Genomic DNA, 12,795 nt, shown 5'->3' on the forward strand with positions numbered 1-12,795 from the left:
ATCTAGTCTTGAGAACAGAGAGAGCAGGTGACAATGTACAACCCAATTCCTACAGAGGTGGTGCATGCATGGACTCAGGCACAGGCGATGATACGTCACAATGTGACTCTCTCCTCGCATCACACTTCCCCCCAATTAATGCAAGCTCCTTTGTCTAGTTACTGGCACTGGCTTCTTTCCTAGTGAAGGACAGGCGACCACACCGACTTCTTGGCCTTCCTGTGGAGGAAGGTCTTCCACGTCTTCTTTCTCCTTCACCCTGGGTAAGTGCAAGACAAGGAAGAAGAGGAGGCCAAGGGATACTAAGACGTTGATAAGGAGGACGAGGTCAACAAAGAAGCTCTTATACATCTCTTGTGCTTTTTTTGCCTGTGTGAGTGATAAACACTTCTTCCCTGACAAGGTAGACATTTCCAACAGGTCTGGCACAGATGGGGATGCAGTGAAGGGCATCATACCTGTACCTTCGATTCCTGTCTCCCGAGGCGAAGCAAACACCATGCCAGGGGTTCAAGGTTTTCACTCTCATAAGATGGTCAATGAGAACAAACAGGTAATATTTACATGCCAAAAGTTTACCATCAACTCCTATGTTCCTGCTGTTCATGTAAGGGCAGCAGGCACTGGGGAAGAAAAATCAGGAACCAATATTGCGAAATTATGTAGAACATTATGCTCGGTCTTCTTGAATCCTGCTTCCCACCCTTGCAGGGAAGGAAGGTTGGGTAAAATTAAAGCCAGTGGATGGATGGTGACAGAAGTTAGCAATGGAACATAAAGACGAGATAGTGGAGGTGCACTACCCTTAGAAAACATACAATTTGCTCTTTGCTTTCTTCATTCTTAAGCCACAACTCTCTCACTGGGAAGAAAATCAAGGGTACATTACAAACACGTTAAGAGACACCAAATACTCTTGGGCCTCTGCATGATGAACACAAAGGCTAAAGTTGATGACAGGTGACTCCATGAACCTCCCACACAATCTGTCAGATCCTTGGCAAGCATTGGTCATTGTTACAATGACTCATGCTAAGAGTGCACCCCGAGAACAACAAGGACAGAAAGGCGGCCCCCCCTCCCCCTCCGCTTACACATACGAACAGCGTCACACAACTACAATGAGCCCATCAGTCTCTTGTCTAGAAGTTATGAATACTGTGTGAACTGGTAGCCTAGTTATCCACAATCCCCCATCCCAAACAGGGGAGTACAAGATCTTGTTTCCAAGCTTCATTTGGCCCCTACTTGCACCAGAAGAATATCAAGATAAAATCAAGATAAAGATGAGGGTTTGTATCCTTGGAGGAACAAGAACAATAAAGTATTAGCCAGTAAATGTAAAGGAAAGGGCCACTCGAAGATATCGTCTATTAACCCTTAATGGACAGATCCCCTCAAGAGAGGATCTAAAATAGGTTTAGGGTGGTGGACAGATCCCCTGAGGGGTATTAATATTACGTGCCATACGATTTGGCTGCATCAAGCGGGAAAGAGTTTCCATCGCTTCAATGGCCCATAAATGAATCATGGCAACTTTAGAATTCAGCTCAGCTCAATTGTGGGCGTCTCTGGGAATTCAGTATTGTTCTTGATTTGATGGGGGAAATGTCATGTTCCTCTCTCTCCCATGATGCCATTTTATTTATTTGCCCATAAACATAGCCGGGGATTGCTGTTGGTTTTAGTTCATATCTTTTATGATGTGATGTCACCTATAATTGTACTAAAACAAAACCTTCTTTCAGTTTTCTTCTGAAGATGGAGAGAAACCCACAAGATTCCTGTGTATAACTTGTTTACTTGTAAATATTTACATATTACTTGAATCTTGAGTACTTTCAGGTCCTACATGTGACCCTTTTTCAAGAGATGTGAAGGTAGTCAGGCTGGTTCAAGGCCCAGCAATCTTCTGGAACTTCTCCCTGTGCTGTCATTTATATGATGGCTGTCCTGGTTTCCATTTTCTTGAGAGTTGTTAATCTCCTCCTGTCGGTCTGATGGCCAGTGGGATTAACCCTTGTGGTGAGTGAGTTGTCACCATCGGTTTGTTGGGTGGGAGACCTAACCTCCGGGTCAGAAGAATTCGATCTTAGCTTCTTTTAATATTAAAGCAAAAACATGGGATCTTCTGAGTAAATCCTTAGTTTCCTTCTATCACTTTAATCTTTCTGATGAGTGCCCCTTCCACTAGCCTCCTATGACTGATGTTACTGTTTTGTGTGAAAAACAGTAGGCTTTTATACAAAAGCAGTAACATCAGTCATAGGAGGGTAGTGGAAGGGGCACTCATCAGAGATTAAAGTGATAGAAGGAAACAAAGGATTTACCTCAGAAGATCCCATAAGCCGAGCTTTAATATTAAAAGAAGCTAAGATCGACCCTTCTGACCTGGAGGTTAGGTCTCCTGCCCAACAGACCAATGGCGACCACTCACTTACCACAAGGGTTAATCCCACTGACCATCAGATCAGGATATCAGACCGAAAGGAGGAGATTAACAACTCTCAAGAGAATGAAAACCAGGACAGCCATCATATAAATGACAGCACAAGGAGAATTAGTTCCAGAAGATTGCTGGGCCTTGAACCAGTCTGACTACCATCACATCTCTTGAAAAAGGGTCACAGTTAGGACCTGAAAGTACTCAAGATTCAAGTAATATGTAAATATTTACAAGTAAACAAGTTATACACAGGAATCTTGTGGGTTTCTCTTTCTATAATTGTAATTTTGCAATGAAAAGTGCAAAGAAACATTAGAAAAAACGTGTAGGCCTATACCTCACAAAAAAGTTACTGCATCTCTTGATCTCAGTAAATTTAAGCAAATATTTTACAACAAATATGCTCATAATTTGTTTCTGATTTTAGTTCTTATCTGTTTTGATATTGTGTAAGTTGTAATTATAATTCTACAAAATAAAATAAATTATTAGCAAAAACATTTACAACTTAGTAAAATTTACGAATGTTTTGTAAAAGAGGCCCCACAAAGTTGTAAATAGTCACTTTCAACTTCCCATGGAAGATAGGGAAAATTAAAAAAAAAAAATTTTCTTAAACCATGTGCATTTGCATAGCTTCTGCTTTCCATTGATGTGTTTTTTTTCTTAAATTGGCCAACCTTAAAGTTTGTCCCAGTCTGGGGGTTGCATGCTATATAATTAGCCTGTCCCTTAAGGGTTAATATAATTTCTTGACTGGAGAATAGAGAAAATGATGTACAAATGGCAGCTCAGGTGAGATAATTCGAGAAATTTACCAAACTAATGGGAAATATACCGTCTAGCCTTTTGTTTATATTTTTGCTTTCGTCCCTGAGGGGCTTGTAATAAACACGGTGCAAAGCTGAGCTCCTGCCATGTTTAGTACCAGCCTTGGAGATTAACATGAAAACATGAAAGATGGTAAAAAGAAAGACTAAATTTCTCAAATTATCTAACTTGTAAGCTTACTGTATTAAGCTATTTATGCCCTTTTCTATATTGTTTAGTTACAAAATTACATTAATAAATATCTTCATGTGGCCCTCTCCTTTACATTTACTGTATAAGCCTGTTATTCAAACTATGGGGTGTCTTAGCAGACTGCTAGGTATTATTTCACTTATGGACATTAATTGCTTTCAACATAAAATATAGGTTTTTCTGTTGTATTATGATGTGATTTGAATGATTTAGAGGTTTATTTCCATCGCAAATGAATACTTATCCTTCCCCGACAAATGATATACTGTATACAAAATTAATAAAATTACGACTTGTCAGAATACTGCACCCCCCTCTCCATAGCTAATACGGCAAAACTGTAATCAGTAAACACAGTTTTGACGTATTAGCTATGGAGAGGCAGGGTGCAGTATTCTGACAAGTCGTAATTTTATTAATTTTGTATAGAGTATCTCATTTGCCGGGGAAGGATAAGTATTCATTTGCGATGGAAATAAACCTCAAAATCATTCAAATCACATCATAATACAACAGAAAAACCTATATTTTATGTTGAAAGCAATTAATGTCCATAAGTAAAATAATACCGACTGCTAGGCTAGCCTTAGCTAGGAGCCTACTTTCGGTACCCCCTTGCCATGTCCCACAATTATTACCGTTCCTGGACAGGGTTAGAGCCTGCCACTATCTAGCCCCTCCTATCTAGCAACTCTTGACTCGTCTACGCCTACCTCTGCCGTACAGCCTAGCCTACTATCCTAGGGCAACCAGGAGGGTCGCCTAAGCCTGCTGTACAGGGGGCTGGTGTCTAGCCTCAATGAGGTCAAATTCCCCGACTTAACCAGCCGCCAGCGGGCTGACCAAACATTTAAAATAAAAAGAAGAATCAAATCACACCACATACCTGAAATCACCTCTTTTAATTCCCGCAAATACAAACACCCGGCGAGCCTACGTCTTAAAAATAGGCTCCCTGGGGCTGGGGGATGATCGCCATCATCGCGAACACAGATCGATCGAAAAGGGCGTCGTCGGATACCGACTTCGGAAATGGGGGGCTCCTCCTCACATGAATCACACAGACTCGTTCTCTGATAGCAAATCCTCCTATCCAAAGCACATACTATACAACAGTGACGTCACATACATACGAAATACCTTAAAACAACAACGCCGAACGGCTTTTACGAAAATGTTAATGACGGACGGTCGCCTATTGTTCCGTTACATCGGCCGGACTCGGTGAGTTCACGAGCGATATTGAGTTAGAGATGTCACAGCTGCGTTCTTTAGATTTTTTTTATAATATATCGTATATTTCAATGAAAACTGCTCTTATTTTACCACTTTGTTGTTCATTATAAATTTCATTACTATTATTTATTCTTTTTATACATATGTAGCAAGTAAATGCATAAATTTAAAGGGAAGTACGTAGTGAAGAGTTCAAAATGCTACAGGCATTCAGCAGAATTTAGCTAAACGGGAATAATATGATATGCACTGTGCAGTAATATATATACACATACGTACATACAAACACACACACACACACACACACACACATATATATATATATATATATATATATATATATATATATATATATATATGTGTGTGTATATATAAATACATACATATATATATATATATGTGTGTGTATGTATGTGTATGTGTGTGTGTGTGTTTGTGTGAGAGAGAGAGAGAGAGAGAGAGAGAGAGAGAGAGAGAGAGAGAGAGAGAGAGAGAGAGAGAGAGCCTCCTTCTGTTTCTCTTTCTCTCTCTCACTCTCTCATTCAGACTCCTATTTCACAAGCTCTTTCATGCTTCTTTTATATTCAGGCCCGTTCATTCCGATACCTCTTTCATACCAGCTGTCTCGCATTTTCTTGTTTCTCTCGCTCATCTATCACCTTAGCACTTCAGATATGTATCTTTGTTCCCTCGCCTATAATCCTCCATTCGTTCTGTGATCAAACTATGTCAGAACACTTCAGTTCATCATTTTACCTACGCTATCATTTTTTCCACCTTGGCGTGTCTTCATATTCTCGATCCTTCAGTTCCTGTTACACAACATATCCCATGTGAATATTTCATCTAAACAACTACAATGTTTTTTTCTTTTATTTGCATTCAGTGACTACGATCACTCCATGAAGAAAAATTGGCTCAACAATTCTTTCAGACATCCCCCACCTTGGTTTCTGCAGATGTTTCAAATGCCTTCCTAACTTTTTGGAAAATCGACGCTACCTTACTTCTTCTCCCATTTTCTTTAATCAACTATATGAATATTCACTGACCTGGTTTCCTGGTTTCCATCTACCATCATAACCTCACACTTTCCCATATTTACTTACCTTTTTCTCCTCCATCATTAATTTCTGAAGTATCATCCCCAGTCAATACATCATCCTCTGCAAATATACTTCATGCACGATCGACCTTCTTATCCTACAACTTCCTCAGACTTTTACACCACACCAGTCACTCTCCCACCTTCAATTTCTACCAGAAGCTTTCATCCATCACAAAACTTTTAATCATTCTCTTCTATATCATACATCCTCAACACCTTCCGCACTGCCTCTCTATCGATTCTAAAGTGAATGTTTTTGTATGGATACAACATGTGAGAGAGGTACGAAATAATGAGCAGGAAGACAAGTACTGCTGGTTTATTGGTTGTTGTTGTTTGTTGTTTTAGATTTAGCTGGCCTTGTGCCAGCACGGGCTCTTGCTCCTAGAGCAGCCCGTAACTCTATGTTGATGATGAGTCTGTGAGATGGGTAGGTTAATGAAAACTTTATTATGATACATGAAAGTGATTTTGGTGGGGGTGAATTTTGAAATGAAAAGATTTAACAGGCAAGGTTGCAACCTCTTTGAACCCTAAGGTACCCATCAGATGAGGATAAAAGTACGATAGCAGTAAGTGTTGGCTAGTGGGAGAGGCCAACAAATGGAAAAAAGAAGAATTGAGTAGTAGGCACAGGTAGCTAGTATGCTAGTTCGTGGTGATCTAAAGCCATATTCCTTGTCCGGTCCTAATTCTTGTGTCTGTATGTGTTTTGTGTATTTGTTGGGTGTTGATTGTGATGGATGGAATGATAGTCCGTTGGGGGTGTGGATTAGGTTCATTGGTCCAAGACTTAGTCGCCGTTTGGGTCCGTTAATGGCTTCCGGGAACCACTCCGGGGCTCACCACTGTGAGAGAGGTGCGAAATAATGGGCAGGAAGACAAGCACTGCTGGTTTATTGGTTGTTGTTGTTTTAGATTTAGCTGGCCTTTTGCCAGCACGGGCTCTTGCTCCTAGAGCAGCCCGTAATGGTTTATTGGTTTATTGGTGAAGCGAGCTGCTTATAAAGCGGGATGCGGACGTCTGCGTAGTTCGCAGAGACCACTGGTACAAAGATTTACAGGTGACCTGAGTCAAACTAATTTCTTACAAAAACAGGACAGGTTCATACAGAAAACATAGTGATCAATAATGTCTGACACATAACATAAATAACTCGTTACTTGTACATAAAGCATGGTTGTTTAGAAAGACAACATATATACAATTTACAATTATGGTGATAAATGTACGGTATATTCTGATCGACTTTAGGTCGATGTGAAGGCACCGCAGAAAACAGGATGTTCTCTACAGAGAACGCATTGAGCAAGGACTTTACAATACTCCCCCCCACCTCCAAAGACAGAGGCAACGTCTGATTAAACCAGGTATCTGCTGGGGGCGACGAAGGGGGCCTCGACTTCTCGATGTCAATTGGAGAGGGTGGTCACCTTCCCCGGTGTCCTCTGCAGCAGTCTGTTGGGGTGCCTTTCTGTCCGGTTTCTGGGTTTGCCGGGGACGCCCACGCCTCCTTCCTGCGCCCAGGTTGTCCAGAGGGCTGCCGCATCCTGCAGGAGGTCTTGGGGTCCGCCTCTGTTGCCCTCCTCCAGGAATGCAGGTTTGAGACAATCTATTGATACCCAGTCTTCCCGCCCATAGATAGATATTTGGAATGCCTTCTTGTTCCTTTCCAGTACAAGGAAAGGTCCTCTGTAGGGTCTAGTCAAGGGTGGGCATATGGTGTCATCCCTGACGAAGACATGGTTAGTGGAGGACAGCCAGGGGGGTATGAAGGGGGATGTCCTGTCGGTGAATGTCCTTTGGCAGGGGGCGAACTCTCCAACCCTGTCACGGAGCCTCTGCATCCCTATGTCGTCCCTGTCCTCTGCGACGAGTTCCCCTGGGACTACCAGAGTCTCCCCGTAGACTTTTTCCACTGAGGAGGGGTCGCTGTTGGCTCTGGGGGTGGTCCTCAACTCAAGGAGGACCCAGGGCAGCTGGTACTTCCAATTTTTGGAGGAGCAACGAGCCATGAGGGACGCCTTCAGAGACCTGTGGAACCTTTCCACCATTCCGTTGACTGCAGGGTTGTAGGTGGTGGTGCTGTGGTGAGTGGTCCCCATTAGGCATGCCAGGGCAGTCCACAGCTCGGACAGGAAAGAGGGTCCCCTGTCTATTGTTATTTTGTCTGGGACACCGAACTGGCTGATCCAGCTGGAGAGGAGGGCTTCCACACGTGCAATGGAGGTGGCTTCATCCATGGGCGTAGCTTTGGGCCACCTGGTGGAGTGGTCGACAACCGTCAGAAGGTATCTGGCTCCTCCTGATGGGGGAAGAGGACCCACTACGTCGACGTGGATGTGCCCAAAGCGTCTCTTTGGCTGGGGGAATTCGCCCACTCCCGATTCGGTGTGCAGTACCACTTTGCTTGCCTGACACTGCATACACTGTCTTGCCCAGGCTGTCGCGTCTTTCCGTATTCCATGCCAGACGAACTTCTCCATCAGCAGCCTGGCTTTTGTCCTTCTGGAGGGGTGGGATAGGCTGTGGATGATGTCGAAGACCAGCCGACGTCTGGAGGCGGGTATCAGGGGGTGGGGACATCTGGTACTGACATCGCTCAGTAATGTTGATCCTCCTGAGCTGAAGGGTACGTCCTTCCACTTCTGCGACGTGATGGCTGTACGGTAGGCTGGGGTCTCAGGGTCAGCAGCTTGTTCACGGGCGAGGTCCTCGTAGTCGATCCCGGGCTGTACTGAATCGATCTCGATCCTCGAGAGGGCGTCAGCTGCCAGGTTCTTCCTGCCGGGAAGGTATTTGATGGTGCAGGTGAACTCTGCAATGGCTGCGAGGTGTCGCTGCTGCCTAAAGGACCATGCGTCCCCCAGCTTCGTGAAGGTGTGAAACAGCAGCTGGTCCAAATTGTGAAGGGCGTCCCCTCCAGGAGGAACTTGAAGTGCCGTACCACCTGGTATGCTGAGAAGAGTTCCCAGTCGAAGGTGCTGTAGTGGGACTCGGCGGGGTTTAGCCTCCTACTGAAGAAGGCGATGGGCTGAGGGGTCCCTCTGATGACCTGCTCCAGGACTGCTCCTCAGGCGACGTTGCTGGCGTCCGTTGTCAGCTGGAGGGGAGTGCTTGGGTCCTGGTGGACCAAAGATGTTGCTTTGGCGAGGGTGGCCTTCATCAGGAGGAAAGCCTTCTGCTGGTCGGGGCCCCACACTAAGGTCTTTGGACGTCCCTTGAGGACCTCCATCAGGGGCGCCATGGTGTGAGCAATCTCCGGGATGAATCTTCTGTAGTAGATGACCATCCCGAGGAATCCTTGTAAAAAAGTTAAGTATATCTTAGTTGAACCAGACCACTGAGCTGATTAACAGCTCTCCTAGGGCTGGCCCGAAGGATTAGATTTATTTTACGTGGCTAAGAACCAACTGAGTACCTAGCAACGGGACCTATTGTGGGATCCGAACCACATTATACCGAGAAATGAATTTCTATCACCAGAAATAAATTCCTCTAATTCTTCATTAGCCGGGTAGGAGAGTTGAACGCTGGGCCAACAGCGTGCCAGACGACAGCTCTATCCACCCCTCCAACGAAGAACTAGGAATTCTTGCACGGCCCTGATGGAGGTAGGGGTGGGGAACTTCTCGACAACTTCGACCTTCGACGACATTGGGCGGACGCCATCAGGGGATATCTTGTCGCCCAGGAACTCCACCTTCTCAATGCCGAAGGTGCATTTGTCAAACCTGACGACAAGGCCACTTTCCTGCAGGTGCTGCAGGACCTTCCGGACGTGTCGCAGGTGTTCTTCCCGGGATCTGGAAAAGATTAGGATATCATTGACATAGCAGACGCAGAAGTCCAGGTCCCCAAGGATGCTGTCCATCAGTCTCTGGAAGGTCGTGCCGGTGTTCCCCAGGCCGAAAGTGGAGAAGATGAAGACGTAGGACCCGAAGGGCGTGACGATGGCGGTTTTGGGGATGTCCTCTGGCGCTACTGGTACCTGAAAATAAGACTTTAATAGGTCCATTTTGGAGAATCTTCTGGCCCCGTGGAAAGAGGCCGTCAGGTCCTGTATGTTCGGCAGGTGGTAGTGGTCGGGCTCTGTTGCCAGGTTCAGCCACCTGTATTTGCTGCAGGGCCCCAGGTGCTGTCTGCTTTCTGCACCATGTGAAGAGGGGAGGCCCATGGGCTGGGAGCCTTTTTGCACATGCCCATCCTTTCCATCTCAGCAAAGGCCTTTTTGGCCTCCTGAAGGCGCTGCAGGGGAAGCCATCGGAACTTCGCGTGCATCAGGGGCCCTTGTCTTGATGTAGCAGTATATCCTGTGTTTGGCAGGAGTCCCGGGCATCTGGCGGAGCTCGGGTTTGAAGACCCCGGGATCTCCTTCAGGAGGGAACCGTACTGGTGGGAGCGATGGAACAGATGGCGGGCTCCGTGACACCTGGTGACAAGGGCAGGGACTGGCAGGACTGGGTGTCCAGCAGGCGTTTGCAGCCGACATCGACTACTAGACTGAAGTGGGCGAGGAAGTCTGCCCCCAGGAGTGGAGTCCTGACGTCCGCGATGATGAACTCCCAGGAGCTTGGTGCCGTAGGAGAGGATGGGGGACCCGTTTGCGGCCGTCAGGCAGGCAGTTGGGTCCGGCAGGTGTCTGCGGTCCTCTCCTGAAGGCGGAAACACCGAACGCATGGCTCCAGTGTCGACCAACATCATCCTGCCGGAGATCGCGTCGCGGACGTGGAACCCTAATGGTAGGGGGCCCCTGGGTGTTTTTGCCACTGCTGCCACGGTGGCCTGTGGGGTTGGCTGCTGCCTCCTCCATTTTTTTGAAGGGAAGAAAGGGAAGGGGGCTTCGCACCTCTGGGCAGCTATCCTGAACCTCTGGTGGAAGTAGCAAAGCCCAGGCCCCTCCCTCTTCTGCTGGTGGGACGGCCTTTTCTTCTCAATGGATTGACGGGCTCTGTGGTGGGGTCCTCTGGCAGGAGGCAGTTGGCAGAGTGTGCGGGCGTGGTCGCCCGCTTGCCTGCCTTCGTGGACTCCATCAGCTGCTGCGCCAACCTGATTAGGTCCTCAACCAGCAGGGTGTACACGTCCGTGATCTGCCCATGGACCTCCAGCAGTAGCTGCTGTAGGAAGATCTCCCTCGACAGACTGATTTCTTTGCGCCTGCCACTGCTGTCAGTCTCGGGGAGGAGGAGGAGGTCCTGGAGGGCATGCCACACTTCCAAGAGGTTTCCCTCCTGCCAGGGGTTGAGGGAGAAGTCGAGGGCATGGGCAGCTCTCTCGGAGACCGGCAGGAAGCAGGTCTCAACGAGAGTGGATTTCAGTTCTTGGAAGGTGGTGGGGCCCGACGTCGTCACCAACCAAGGTGCGATCTTCTTATATATCTCCTCCTGGAGGATGTTAATGGCGATGTCTGCCTTCAACACCTCATCCGTTAGGCCTGCTATTATGAATTGCCCCTCGACCCTGTAGAACCAAGACGCTGCGCTCTCCCTGGTGAATGGCGGCAGCCTTATGTTAAGGATCGTCTTTGATTGGTCTGTCAGGGGGGTCATCGTGTGGGGTGGCCTTACCGTTGTGGAGGTGCACGCGGGAGGGGGTTGCGAGAGGGACGTGTCTGCCTCCGAGAGGTTTGTAATTTGTATGTGGTTGGGAATGCCTGCGTCCATGCTCATTTTGCGCTCTCACTTGGAGTGTGAGGGAATACTCACGCCAATACACGCTGGGGGAGTGTGCCGTGTGGGTCTGCTAATGACGCTGGCGACCTGCCGATGAGGGTCGGTTAACGCCCGAACGCTTTGTTAGAGTGCCATAGTTAGTCCGTTGGGGGTGTGGATTAGGTTCATTGGTCCAAGACTTAATGGCCGTTTGGGTCCGTTAATGGCTTCCGGGAACCACTCCGGGGGGCACCACTGTGAGAGAGGTGCGAAATAATGGGCAGGAAGGCAAGCACTACTGGTTTATTGATGTTGTTTTAGATTTAGCTGGCCTTGTGCCAGCACGGGCTCTTGCTTCTAGAGCAGCCCGTAATGGTTTATTGATGAGGCGAGCTGCTTATAAAGTGGGATGCGGACGTCTGCATAGTTTGCAGAGACCGCTGGTACAAAGATTTACAGGTGACCTGAGGTCAAACTAATTTCTTACAAAAACAGGACAGGTTCATACAGAAAACATATAGTGATCAATAATGTCTGACACATAACATAAATAACTCGTTACTTGTACATAAAGCATGATTTTTTAGAAAGACAACATATATACAAATTACAATTATGGTGATAAATATATATTCTGATCGACCTTAGGTCGATGTGAAGACACCGCAGAAAACAGGATGTTCTCTACAGAGAACTCGTTGAGCGGGGACTTTACAAACATACAACCTTTTCCTTTAACTTTCGAACTTCGCAAACAACTGCTTCATGACGACACCTCCTTCCTTGTCTAACTTACATTGTTGTTTCTTCCCATATTAACCTTTTGTAATCTGTCTTACTTTCACATTTAAAATTCTACCACGAACTTCCTCTGGGAAACAAAATAATATTATTCCTTTATAATTCATACAGTCACCTCTATCGCCTTGAGGTGTATACAGGAGGACAATTATATCCTGATGCTTTCTTTTGGAACCTTAAATTCATCTGACTGTACTCTACAAACCATGGTCAGCCAATCAGTCACACTATCACCACTGTAATATAGTATCTCACCTGTAATCTCATCAGCACTTGGGTCTTTTCATTCTTTAACCACTGAATCCTCATCCTCATTAATGCCATCTTATCTCACGTGTCATTCATCTCTGCCTATCTTCTATCTCACACATTCACTCCATGAAGCTAGGAACGTATTCAATTCAGAGAGTATCCCTCCATCTACATTTTTCATTCAGGGCTCCATGCGTTCATTAATCATTCTCTTTGTATTTATCTCTCTGTTGAAGAGCTTAATTCCCCTAAGTTCTCACTTGCCTTCTCCCCTCTA

At 46.2% G+C, this 12,795-nt stretch overlaps 2 protein-coding genes across 10 annotated transcripts in view; both read right to left on the reverse strand.

Annotated features, from left to right (window-relative positions):
• LOC136845250 (serine/arginine repetitive matrix protein 1-like) overlaps positions 1 to 4,721 on the reverse strand; it is a 61,877-nt gene extending 57,156 nt beyond the window's left edge. For 3 of the 9 annotated variants that reach the window (XM_067115352.1, XM_067115359.1, XM_067115357.1), the window contains exon 1: positions 4,356 to 4,692. The gene's annotated coding sequence lies outside the window, so the exon portion shown is untranslated. Of the gene's footprint in view, positions 1 to 4,355 lie in introns of all 9 variants that reach the window. The other 6 variants (XM_067115356.1, XM_067115353.1, XM_067115360.1 and 3 more) reach the window with 5 other exon arrangements.
• Positions 344 to 12,590, reverse strand: LOC136844774 (uncharacterized). Its single transcript, XM_067114011.1, has 5 exons — positions 12,522 to 12,590; positions 9,970 to 10,863; positions 9,647 to 9,805; positions 7,942 to 8,828; positions 344 to 623 (listed from the first exon to the last, which is right to left on the reverse strand). The coding sequence occupies exons 1-5, from the start codon at positions 12,588 to 12,590 to the stop codon at positions 344 to 346; spliced, it is 2,289 nt and encodes a 762-aa protein (XP_066970112.1).
• Positions 12,591 to 12,795: the final 205 nt, after the last annotated feature.

This window comes from Macrobrachium rosenbergii, chromosome 13 (assembly GCF_040412425.1).
Source record: "Macrobrachium rosenbergii isolate ZJJX-2024 chromosome 13, ASM4041242v1, whole genome shotgun sequence".
NCBI classification, from domain to species: domain Eukaryota; kingdom Metazoa; phylum Arthropoda; class Malacostraca; order Decapoda; family Palaemonidae; genus Macrobrachium; species Macrobrachium rosenbergii.